Raw genomic sequence first — 13,221 nt, 5'->3', positions numbered from 1 at the left:
CCGTGACACTTCCCAAAGCCAGATTTGCTCCAAAAGAAGGTCATGCTGACTGTTTGATGGTCTGCGACTGGTCTCATCGATTACAGATTTTTGAATGGAGGCGAAACCATTACAGCAGAAAAGTACTGTCAACAAATGGATGAAACTTTGACAACAACACCCAGCATTAATCAACAGAAAAGGTCCAATGCCCAACCGCACGTTGCTAAACCAACCCTGCAGAAGTTGAATGAATTGGGCTGTGAAATTTTACCTCATCCACCATACTCTCCAGACCTGTCACCTACCTACCGACTAACACTTTTTCAAGCATCTCAACAACTTTCTACATGAGAAATGTTTAAAAAACCTAGGCGAAATCAAAAACGCCTTCAGCGACTTCATTGCCACCAGAATGCAAGATTTTTATATTACTGGCATCCCTTTTTTTTTTTTCTCACATACAGAACTAAATTCTTTTTATAGAAGAGTATCACATTATTTAAAATGGAAACTATTATTTCGCCCATCTGACTGTTCTACTAACAGAACTTTGAACGCATACAGCAGTGGTGGTATCAGTTTGAAAACAACTTTGATATTAGAAAAAAAATGTCTACATCTACACAAGTTTCAGATTTGAAACATCCATCATTTAACAAATTTGAAACATCCATCATTTAACAAAGAGCTCTTACCTTGAAATATATTCTGAAACTACATTTACAAAAACCTGGAAAATGAATGCATGCCATGAAATTTTCATATAATTTAGCTAAAAAAACAAAAAAACAAAACTGATTAAAATCCTTTTTTAATATAAACACAAAATAGAAATTTTCTGATTTATTTGAGAAATAACTTTTTAACACAACAATTTAAAAAAAAAATCCAATTAAACATTCATAATTCATTGCATTTTAAAATAAATTATGAACATGAAAAATTTAAAGCAGTTTCACCAAAAATATTATTTTGAAAATCAGATGAAATTTTATTTCAGTGTTAAAACTATTTTTTTTTATTTTTTTATTATTATTATTGTTAAAATAAAGAAACCCTGCATTTGAGTTTATCCATTGATGGTAAAATTTATTAAGTTCTTGTTGGCTATGAATGATCTGGGTTTTAAAAAGATAATTATCGAATGCTGAAATTCTTTAAGCATTTTGATTTTATTTTTTCTTTTAATCTAAGGAATTTATTGCTGGAAATGTGAAAATAAGCTGCAGAAATAACAACAAAAAAAACCAGCTAAACAACATAATTGAATATACTTTTTCTCCCATGTTTTGTAAATTTGCTACAAATTCACAAAATTAAAACTTTCTAACACTATATTAAACATGTCAAGTTGGCAGAAATTTAATTTTTTTTTTTTTTTTTTTCAAGGTTTTTAATTTCAGTTGTGAGTTCTATTTTTATGGAAAAGGGCTTTCTTTTATTATTTTAAATTGTTTTTTGAGTCTAACCTCTAGCATCCATGAAGTAGACAATTGTATCTTCTTATTCTGCACGTGCTCATGAGGAAAAAAAATCTTTTCCAAAACTTTGATTTAAACTTTAAGCGAATCGATTCCTAAATTAGACAGATATATAAAGATGGTGGCTTACACAAAACAATACTAATCGTTTTGTTTGCAATCGACTCCATAACTTAGTAACGGGTAGAGAGAAATTCTGGAACCGTATCTTTTAATAGAATCCTGTGAAAGATACTTGGATAACGGGATACTATAAATACTTCTGAACAGGTCCTTATCATCAAGGGAGGTAAATCTACTTAACTTACAAGGGAGATAAGTAATAAGGGAGATAACTATTCTTGACGTCAATATAATTTTTTTTTTTTTTTTTTTTTTAACTATCTTTTAGGCATGGCATAAGAACTAAACAAGAAAGAACTATTTTCGAAACAAAATAAATGAATTTTTGATTTTAATTCAAACTAAAATTTTTCAAACTCTGTATCTGCATGTAGATGCAATTTTATAGAAAATTTGCATTTAATTTTTGGAGTTTAATGCGAACGCTATTTTTTAATATTCAACTTAAATTCAATATTTTTTTTGTTGTTGTTAAAATTATTTTGTAATTTTCTGCAGATTCAAAAAAACAAATTTAAATTTAAAGTTTGTCCATTACAGAAATTCTTTGAAATGAAAGAATTTTAATTGGTTTCCATTGCGTCGGCTGAAAGTGACGGCAGCGAAGGGACAACATCGAGACAAATGTCAAACTGTTGGTCCATTCCGAGGTATGAATCACTCATCAAGTATAGCGTGAAGATGATGCGGCCTGGCGATTCAGGTGTGAAGAATGCCACGTGCGGGCGACTCTTGTTGTTTTGGCAGGTGATACGTTTCAAAGCAATCAATTCTCTGCCCTCAATGTCACCGATAATCAGGATCCAGCCTTCGTCTTTGACTTTTGGGAATTTGGGTGAGTATGCCTTTGCGTCCTGTTTCTGAAAAACCAAGAGGTGTAAAATAATGAGAGATTAAAAGAAAAGACAGATTTCTTACTCAAATGATAATTTGTTGTTAGTTGTATTCAGACGTTTTCAAAAGCAATAAACAGCAACTTGAATTAAAAAAAAAAGAAGCTTTTTTTTTTTTTTTCGCTTAATTTTAGTAAAAACAAATACAGCATTTCATTTGGATTATATTTCTGAATTTTTGAGATGAGGATTGATTATTCAGACTACTGTTCTCATCTTGAGTGTTATTTTCACAATGGGAATTTGTATGGAATTTCAAACTGAGACTTTATTTAATCTACATAGATAGATTGTTCTTGTTCAATCAACTATGTTCTGGGGATAAATCAAATGCTAACACAAGGCAATGGCGGAATGTTTGTAGAATGACCTCCAATTTGTAGTAGAATGGGGTCAAAATTGGATGTTAACATTTAATGCTACTAAGACTAAGCTCCTTTCCTGTAACAAGTTAGTAAATTTTACAATAATTTTTAGTTAATGTAATCTCCAACCTTCTTCAGTTGTATCATATCAAATTTGGGAATCAGTCAGCAGAAAATTTCGAATAAATCCACAAGGAGTAGCATGCTCTCGTTGTGTCAGCCAACTTCTCCATGTTTTAATAGATTTAATAATTTTTTCAAAATTGATAAGAGAATCAACTTTTTTTATTTTAGGAAATTTTTTCAACTCTAGAGGCTCATTTCTTTAAAACTTTAATCTAATCCTTGGCATGTTTAATTTTGTCCTTAAATTTTTTCGTGTCATTCAGATCGTTAACTGCTTCAGTCATTTTTTATCTGTTCTATGAATCACAGACATATGTGTTGATATAAATCCTGTCTCGTCTGTAGAAGTACCTTTCTTTTTCTTCTATTAAATGACAAAAGCAAAGTTTGAATAAAAATTAACGCAAAATTTTTCATGAAAACAGATTAGTATTCAAAGAAACACAAACTTGGGAATAATTAAAATATTAACAATGCACTCGACCCACATCAGATTCTTTTTGGTTCGTTTATATGATCAATATTAATAATCTCCATATTTATATAGTCCAGATCACAATCTCCGTATTTTATATGGTCCAGATCACAATCTCCATATTTTATATAGTCAAGATCATAATCTCCGTATTTTATATGGTCCAGATCACAATCTCCATATTTTATATAGTCAAGATCATAATCTCCATATTTTATATAGTCAAGATCATAATCTCCGTATTTTATATAGTCAAGATCATAATCTCCGTATTTTATATAGTCAAGATCATAATCTCCGTATTTTATATAGTCAAGATCATAATCTCCGTATTTTATATAGTCAAGATCATAATCTCCGTATTTTATATAGTCAAGATCATAATCTCCGTATTTTATATAGTCAAGATCATAATCTCAGTATTTTATATAGTCAAGATCATAATCTCAGTATTTTATATAGTCAAGATCATAATCTCAGTATTTTATATAGTCAAGATCATAATCTCAATATTTTATACAGTGCAGATCATGATCACAGTATTTTATATAGTCAAGATCATGATCACAGTATTTTATATAGTCAAGATCATAATCTCCATATGCACAATTTGAACAAATTTTTTTTTCTATGTAAAAACTCAACATGCATCTCACTTGTCCTTGTATTAAATACACACAATGTAAACAACACAACTTAACAGTGTCAAAATTAATTAAAAAAACAAAAGCTAAATGGAGGCCATCTAGAACATATGTTGTAGAACGGAGACAAAAAGGCCAAAGACCCTATTGTTTTGAGGTGATGTTTTGAATATAATAAACAAGTTATGACCAAAGTTTCATTTCATTCGGACAAAACACTAAGAAACGGGGCCTAATTAGACTTGGGGCCCGTTTTTTTTTGGGGGGGGGGTCACCCTGTATTAATAGAATAAATATAATAGAATTTCCACATAGACCTGTAGTGCAATGGATAAAGTATTAAGCAATAAGTTCTAAGTGAGTCTTCTAGAGTTTGAAGATTCAATCCTCTATACAAACAATACTAAGAATGTAATTAAAAAAAATTTTGAACTTTTATCCAGACATGGTTGACTGAACAGCAACAATCTACATAAATTAAAGAAGGACCAAGTTTGAAATTCCATACAGATTCCTGTTAAGACAGTTGGTGGTTGCATCAGCAAAAATATTATGTAAATAATACTCAAGATGAGAAGAGTATCTGGAACAATCCAAATGATAAAGAATCAGCTTCAAAAAGAGAAAAAGACATTTCAGGATATAGACTTTTTTTTTAAATTTTATTATTCAGATAAAATTGTAGTCTACACCTGAGAAAGGAGAAATAATGATTACCATGGTTATGTGAACAAGACACACTGTTCCTAGCATTAAACGGCCACCATCACTAACCCAAACCTGTTGTATCCAAGAGCTACCAAAGAAAACAAAGGACTAGTCACCCACCAATAGGTGGACAATGCAAAAGTATGAAGGGAAGGATCATATATACAGAGTTTGTTATGTCTTTCTACCCATTCAAATTATCCCCCTTCCCATAAATCTAATCCCTATCACAGTAGCCACTTATGCTTCAGTAGCTATTGACCAAAGCAAACTAAAAATTCCGAAATCTCCGTAACTATATATTTCTCCCCAGACTTGAGTTCTCCAGATTTTTTCCAATCGGATGTTTTCAGGCAACGTCAACTGAACAAGGCTCCATAGCAGCATTGAACTTAAGGAACAAATTCAAGCTGCTATAAACTTTAAAAAATATATATATTTAAATAAATGTAAAATGTTAAAGATATATATATATATATATATATATAATTTTTTTTTTTTTTTTTTTTTTTTTTTTTTTTAATAAATGTAAAATGTTAAATAAAAAAAATAGCTTTTTTTTTTATTTTTTGCTAAAATTCTTAAACGGTCATCTTTGAACATACTTTATAAAAATTAATATGTGAAGCTAGAGTGATTAATAATGTTAAATATCTGCAAGGTCTGGCTGGAAAGTCTTCTCAGGAAAATGAACTCCTATGGTTTTAGTGGACAAATACTTAATCTACTCAGATCTTTCTTGGTTTAAAGAATGATCCAGGTCGTTCTCAATGGTCGTACATTCAAACTCATAACACTTGTGCCCTCGTCAATGTACATACTCCCAACAAGCAGCAAAATCTCACCCTTTCACTGTTGAAGTCCCTAGATGCTGGAAAGTCTCCTCCTACTCTGATAGTTTCTTCCCTTGAATTGCTAGACTTTGAAATTCCCTCCCTGTTTCCCTGACTGTATTACTATGCAGAAATGTAAATCTTAATATGTCAATAGATATCTCAGTGCTCAACTCTCCACAGTTCTCTGTTACACACAATCCCCCTCACATTCCAAGCGGCCATATGCTTTGTCTGAAGTAAAAAGAGTTAAAAAAAAAAAAAAAAAAGAAAGAAAATATCACATCACTGCAGATGTGCCTCAGGGGTCGATACTTGGATCTATACTATTAACAATCATCATAAACATCCGCCTCAGTACAATCGTATTTTAGATAATGCAATCTATTCCCACCATAGGGATAAATCGAATACCAACACAAGCAAGGCAATGGCTGAATCTTTAGAGAATGACCTCCAGTCTGTAGTAGAATGGGGTCAAAATTGGATGTTAATATTTAATGCTACTAAGACTAAGCTGCTTTCCTTTAACAATTACAGCAGAACCCGGGGATATGATGGCCCTAGGATACGTTTTTTTTTTGTTTTTTAGGTTATGATGTGGAATACAATATTTTTCCGGACCCTGGTTCCAGTATTTGCCCCACTTTACGGTGTTATTTATAATATTATTTGATTATATACATGTGTATTGCATACTGTAGTGTATTTTGTTACTAATTTTTAATGCCGTATCCTGAGGTTCTACTGTACAAGAAACCTTCTAACTATCGATTGTCATGGCCAATAGCACTTTTCCCGAGAAACCAACATTCAAACTTATTAACCTGAACATCTCAGAGAACATCAATTGGAAGAAGTACATAGGAGATTCTGCCAAGTCTGCTGCAAAGAATATGGATTCTCTTTACCAGGCTAGAAAACTTTGTGTACCTGCTAATATTCTATATCTGTATAAAGCCACTATTTGCCCATGCATGGAATTTGGCTGCCACATCTGGGTGAGTGCACCAACCACTAGACTCTCTCCCTCTTGAACAGTGTCCGAAAACTAATTTTTAATCTAATTAGTCTTCCACTATCTAATAAGATTCAACTCCTTGTTGCATCACTGCAGTGTTGCACCTATGCCTTTTTTTTTTTTTTTTTTTTGCAAGTATTTCAACAGAATGTGCTCCAATGAACTTACTGAACTTGTATCTTTTAAATGAAAATACCCCCAACAAGAAGCAAAATACCACCTGTTCACTGTAGAGATCCCAAGATGACAGAAGAGTTTTTTTTTCAACTTTAATAGTTAATAATTTAAACTGCTTGCCTTTGAAATTCCCTTTTATCTCCAAAAGTCCCCAATGCTTTAACATAAATAAAATTTGAGTTCAGTGCCATGCAAAACTGCTAAATAGACATACACTGAAAATTTTGGACTAATATGCCTTTCCTGTACGCCATTTTTTCCAATCATAGCAACATGTAGAAATTTAAATGTACTGTGAAAAAACATCTTTCTGCACAACTTCTTACTCAGGTTGCCCCCTCCCAATCTGGCTCCTACCATAGTAGTCGCTTATGCTGCAGTAGTAATAACCAAAAAGTAAATGAAAAAATGTGAAATCCTTGTAAAATCAAAATGAAAAAAATGTCAAATTTTCAAAGACGTACCCCTGACTTGTTGATCCGAAACAAGTTCACTTGGAGGGTGCATTCTTCATCGGCAAATACTTTTATCCACTTTTTGGAAAGATGACTGGAATCTATAAAAAGATATTAAAAAAAAACCACATTAAAACAATTATATTACATGCACTTGCAGACACATAATTGGAAGCACATACATTCGTATGAAATTGGCTGTATCAACTTGATGTTGCCTGGGATTCATGAGAATATATTAAATTAAAAGATGAGGAATAAAAGTTACATAAGACTTTATTGCATCATCAGATCAATAAGGAAGGAAGAGGAGGAAAATAATCTTTAGGCCATGGCATTTCAAAGCTAAATGCTTCTCATCAGAAGAGAAGAAAGCCAGCATTATACAGATAGGATATACAAAACAAAAACCGGCTTAGAAACGTCTATAATATAAATCTCACCTGTCTGTTTAAATGTATGAATGCATGTATATCTCGCAAAATCTTTTGACAAAGGCAACAAATTTTCACGAGATCAGTATCATTTTGAATCATAACCCTTTGGATGACAAATATCGAAAGATTGGCCAAAAACATTAATTCCTTCGCTCTCAACTGGGCACTTTTCTACAAGGAGGGGTTGCTTCTTTTTTTTTTTTTTTTTTTTTGCCGATATTTTCAAAAGTCATCGCCTCTTTTTGATTGTCTTGCCTTAATTTGAACTTATGTCACTTCCAGTTTGATAATGGGTGCAGCAGCTAATACGTCACGTTTTTTTTGTTTTTTTTTCACTTTCTTTTCCTCCTTCGCGGTACAGGTTTGAATCTGCCTGTCTCCTACCACTTTTTTTTTTTTTTTTTTTTTTTTTTTTTTTTTAAACCAACATCCTTACACACACACCTCCACTTTCTTTTCCACCTTCATGTCACGGGTTCGAACCTGCCTGCCTACTACAACTTTTTTTTTTTTTTGCTCAACACATACCTACAAACACCCAGGCAACACCAGGTCCCCAGACTAGTTTACATTAAAAATGAAAAATATATATAAAAAAAAAATATATATATATAAAGAAATATATAATCATAGGTCAATAAGGAAAATGGATAAAATTTTTAAAAATGAGATATTATTTTATATGCTTTAGTATATTAAATAGTACTACAATTATAAAAGTAAAACAAAATAAATGTAGTTTGCTTGAAGCCTTGTTGGGAAGCAGATATTTATGAAGGATGTTAGCAATGTAGAAAAGCCAGAATGGTGAAAGAAAGTATGAATACAAATAAACAAGTGAAAACAAAATTTGGGTTATGAATCTTCACAAAATCTAATTTTGAAAAATCAAAGATTTTGTAAAAATTCATAACCCAAATGTTGTCTCCTCGCTTGCTTGTGTTCATCTTTCTTTCACCATTCTGGCTTTTCTGCATTGCTACCAGCCTTCATAACTACACACATATCTAAAATAAATCTAGTTTTTATGTTGTAGTTTATTTAAAACATTCTGATTATATTGTAAATTATTTCTGTTAAAGTCCGCCAGAATGTGTTAATTCAGCATTTAATGTAAATTGTTTTTTCTTTTTTGCTTGCATTTTTGAAATGATGAATATTTTGAGATTTATTTTTTAAAGGAAAGTTCAGAATTGTTTCTGTCTGGCATAATGAGTACAGTGTTTGCTTTTCAGTCAAGAGATGAGGGTTCAATGCTAGGAGTCATCATATCAAAAAGTAAGAAAATGGTATTTGATGTCCCCTTTGCTCAAACGTGCAACAGTAAAAGATGAAGATCAGAGATACGTGTAGTAATCCTAAGAAAAGTGCCCTTCCTTACACCTTTGTGTAGTAGTTCATGAAAAGGGAGCCTTTGGTTTGCCTTCGACTATGAGCAACCAATTTTACATTTTTTACATGCACATTTGTTGTAAATGGATATATCATTTCAAATCAACATGATTTTTAACTTGCTTCAAAGGCCAACAATTAAAGTCAAAGGAACTCTTCCTCAGCCATTCGTATAAAATTAGCTGTATCAACTCTAAAATCACAATTCACAGAGAACTCAGTAGAGCCTTTAATTCAACAAACGGTACGATTACATCAAAAGCAGTGATTAAGAGTTTTGTAGCCTTGCGGGCTGATAATAGCTATATGTACCACCTCTAACCACATCTCAGGAAAAGACCAAACCGTACAATGCCCCTCCCTACCTACATGGGAACATCCACTTCTGAGACCTTCCCTCCCAGTTCAGTGGCTCCAGTGGAAAACATTCATTCGCCTGAGAACAGAAATGGGGCGGTCAAAAGTTATATATAAGCCAGATGGAGCCACAAAACTGACTCAACCGTCTGTGAATGTGGAGAGGAAGACCATATGATGCAACATTGCCTTGTCTGCCATCTACAGTCCAACCGGAGCAGCTTGAAAGATATTGCAGAATACAAGAAAGGGTATTTATTCTCTTCCATGGGAAGAAATGTCACACAAAGATCGGAAAGTTGGATTGAAAAGTCAGCGCACTCAAAGAGAAGCAAAAAGTGCCTGAGCAACCCTATTGGCATTCATTTGTAGAGGAATCTCAGGCGATTAGCAATAAACTAACCTCTTCTCAAAGAGAGAAGGCAAAACCTGGGAAGGTGAACCTCCTAGAACTACACAGGACCAGCATTATACCACAAGCAACAAGGAAAAGATGATAACAAGAATGGTTCAAACTTTGTTGATTTTGGTTCTGAGGTAAAAACCCCAGCAGTGCTGATGCACAACAATGCAGAGAACTGCATGAAAAAAAGTGAGAAACTGTTGTATGGTCACATGCTTCGAAGATATGCAAAGGAGAAGAAACCTTATTTTTAAATCGAGCTGATGCGTGTAGAAAACAGTATTTCATCAATACCCGGAAATAAAAAGAAAAAAATGACCAACTTGTTTACAAAGTTATTGAAAGTAATTTTTGTTACTTTGAATTTTTTTTTTTTTACAAACGTCATGATGTTAATTGTTACAGATGTTCTCGACACAAGGTGTTTAGCGATAGTGTAGATCCCCACATGCTTAACCCCGATCATAGACCACATCATAAGTGAGTTGCATGTTAGCCGTGGCAGCACGAAATGAGTTTTTCCATGCTATTCCATTATTTATGTTAGTTTCAATGTGTTATTGCTTGAGCTCAGCTTCAACTGAATCATTTGAAGTCTTTTGTGGCCTTTATCCTGAATAACACCAATTGGGATGCATATACATCTGTTTATCCAACCAAAGCTTCATTCAACACATCCAGAACACCATAGGTTGAAATGCAGAGCCAACTTCAGTTTGAACACCTTCGGCCCCAATACCAGAGCATCAGATTTTTTGGTCCCCCGACAAAAGGAGGGTGGACCTATAAATTCACCATTGTCCGTTCGTTCGTCTGCACTTTTCTTAATAACTACGCCTTGGAATGTTTTAAAATTCTGCACAAACATTAAATATGATATGAGTAAAAGAGTAACAGAATGGGAACACTCAGCCCCCCCCTCCCTCCCAAGGGGTGCCTTTTGCGTTAAAATTACTAAAATTGGCACTTTTGTGCTTATTAAAAAAAATTGATGCCTTGGATTTTTATAAAACTTTCTGAAAAGTTGTGACTAATTGATTTCTATATAATTTTGTTTGTCTATACTTCGCGATAACACTTGGGTGTGCCCCACGGGCTCTTTTAGGGCAAATAAAAACACTCCATTTTTGGGACTATTTTACCATATTTGTCCAAAATTTTCGGTGTATGTCTATTTAACAGTTTTGCATGGTGCTGAACTTAAATTTTATTTATGTTAAGGCTTTGGGGACTTTTGGAGCTAAAAGGGGGGGGGCAAATGATGGACTTAGTCATTTCTTTTTTTTTTTTGCATGGTGCAGAATTCAAATTTGCATATGTTAAGTCCTAAAACTGCACCCTTTTTTCATTTTTCCCCAAGACTTGACGTCCCCTGGGGACTTTTGGGGCTGAACTTATTTTTTTTATGCCTCTTTCACTGTGCACTCATGGGGACCATGTACTTGTTTTCTCTAGAAATCACTCCAGACAAAGCATGTAGCCACTTCATGTAAGGAGCTAAAAACATATCACTTCAAGGTCAAAAGCTAACCAACGATATGTATGATATAGATTTCAACCCAGCAAACAGCAATTATTGCCCCTTTGTCAGAAACATTAATTATGGAATGTGAGGGCTAAAGGACAAAATAAGGGAAATGAGAATTATGAGGTTGCTGAAAGTAAACCTAAAATTTATTTTCAAATCTTCATAAATTAAGTTCATTAAATAATTCTGTTATCAAGACGCACACTACAAATCCACCAAACCACAACCCTGTCATTCCAGTGGATCCACAGAAAGACAAGATTAGCAGGAACCCAGCAGTCACTTGCATGTAATATGGTACTATAGATGGAGTTGTTTTAAACTTGACCCTGCTTAGCTAGTGAGAGTGGACGACAAGTCAAGATAAGAAAAAAAACTCACAAAACTTGCCCTATAGAATTCATACAAACAAGATCAAATTTGATTGCCGTGCCCCACAGACGTCATGATATATCAACACAGAAACCGTAACAAATTATTAGCACCGTTTCACTTATGGTTCGATGATGGCTTGATAAACATGAAAATTGCGAATCATATCATCAAGATAGCAGAATGAGTCTACGACTTCAAATTCACAGGGAACTCAGTAGAGCCTTTAATTGAACGAACATCAAAAGCAGTGATTAAGAGTTTTGTGGTCTTGCAGGCTGGTAATAATTAAGACAAACACAATAGCAAAATTTAAAAAAAATGTATTAGCAAAAGTATAAGTACACGTCATGATTCTGGGGCCATAGCTGCCACAAGTCACTGTATTTACTTCCTTTTCATCGCAGGAAGATGTGACACAAGGTCGGGAGGTGGGGAGAGTCAATCCAGCACTCCTAAAGGAGAAGCACTCTGGCCTATTAAAAATTGTCTGTGTAACCCCTATTGGCATTCCTCAGTCAGGGTATCCCAGGCAGTAAGCAATAAATTTATTCCACCCGAAAGACAGGAGGCAAGTCCTGTGAGGGTGCGTTTGATATTGGACTCCCAGGATAGCATTGGATGACTCAATGGAACAAAGATGGGATCAATATTCTAGGGGATGCATAAGTGGCCTAAGAGCTATTAACACCCATTAAAGAGAGAGTCAAAAAAAGCCATCAGACGAGTTGTGAAAGGAGCTTTAATTAACTGTGAATGAACAGCCGATATCAATGGCAGGGTAACAGACCCCATACCCAACGGAAATGTAATTTTTTTTTTTTTTTTTTTTTTTTTTTACATAGAAGTCACCATTTATCAGGGTAACAGACCCCATACCCAACGGAAATGTAATTTTTTTTTTTTTTTTTTTTTTTTTTACATAGAAGTCACCATTTATCAGGGTAACAGACCCCATACCCAACGGAAATGTAATTTTTTTTTTTTTTTTTTTTTTTTACATAGAAGTCACCATTTATCAGGGTAACAGACCCCATACCCAACGGAAATGTAATTTTTTTTTTTTTTTTTTTTTACATAGAAGTCACCATTTATCAGGGTAACAGACCCCATACCCAACGGAAATGTAATTTTTTTTTTTTTTTTTTTTTTTTACATAGAAGTCACCATTTATCAGGGTAACAGACCCCATACCCAACGGAAATGTAATTTTTTTTTTTTTTTTTTTTTTTTACATAGAAGTCACCATTTATCAGGGTAACAGACCCCATACCCAACGGAAATGTAATTTTTTTTTTTTTTTTTTTTTTTACATAGAAGTCACCATTTATCAGGGTAACAGACCCCATACCCAACGGAAATGTAATTTTTTTTTTTTTTTTTTTTTTTTTTTTGCATAGAAGTCACCATTTATCAGGGTAACAGACCCCATACCCAACGGAAATGTAA

At 33.4% G+C, this 13,221-nt stretch overlaps 1 protein-coding gene across 2 annotated transcripts in view; it reads right to left on the bottom strand.

Annotated features, from left to right (window-relative positions):
- Positions 1-1,337: 1,337 nt before the first annotated feature.
- LOC145291416 (activating signal cointegrator 1 complex subunit 3-like) overlaps positions 1,338-13,221 on the bottom strand; it is a 958,449-nt gene continuing 946,565 nt past the window's right edge. For both annotated transcript variants that reach the window (XM_080137231.1, XM_080137232.1), the window contains exons 42-43: positions 7,293-7,384; positions 1,338-2,446 (exon numbers count right to left, since the gene is read on the bottom strand). In XM_080137231.1, coding sequence (XP_079993357.1) covers positions 2,150-2,446; positions 7,293-7,384 — 389 coding nt within the window. In that variant the 3' untranslated portion in view covers positions 1,338-2,149. The remainder of the gene's footprint in view (positions 2,447-7,292; positions 7,385-13,221) is intronic.

The sequence above is a fragment of the Euprymna scolopes genome, chromosome 12, assembly GCF_053919585.1.
Source record: "Euprymna scolopes isolate OS-2025 chromosome 12, ASM5391958v1, whole genome shotgun sequence".
Classification (NCBI taxonomy): Eukaryota; Metazoa; Mollusca; class Cephalopoda; order Sepiida; family Sepiolidae; genus Euprymna; species Euprymna scolopes.
The sequence above is the reverse complement of the archived record's forward strand: the minus strand, read 5'-3'. Positions and strand labels throughout refer to the sequence as shown.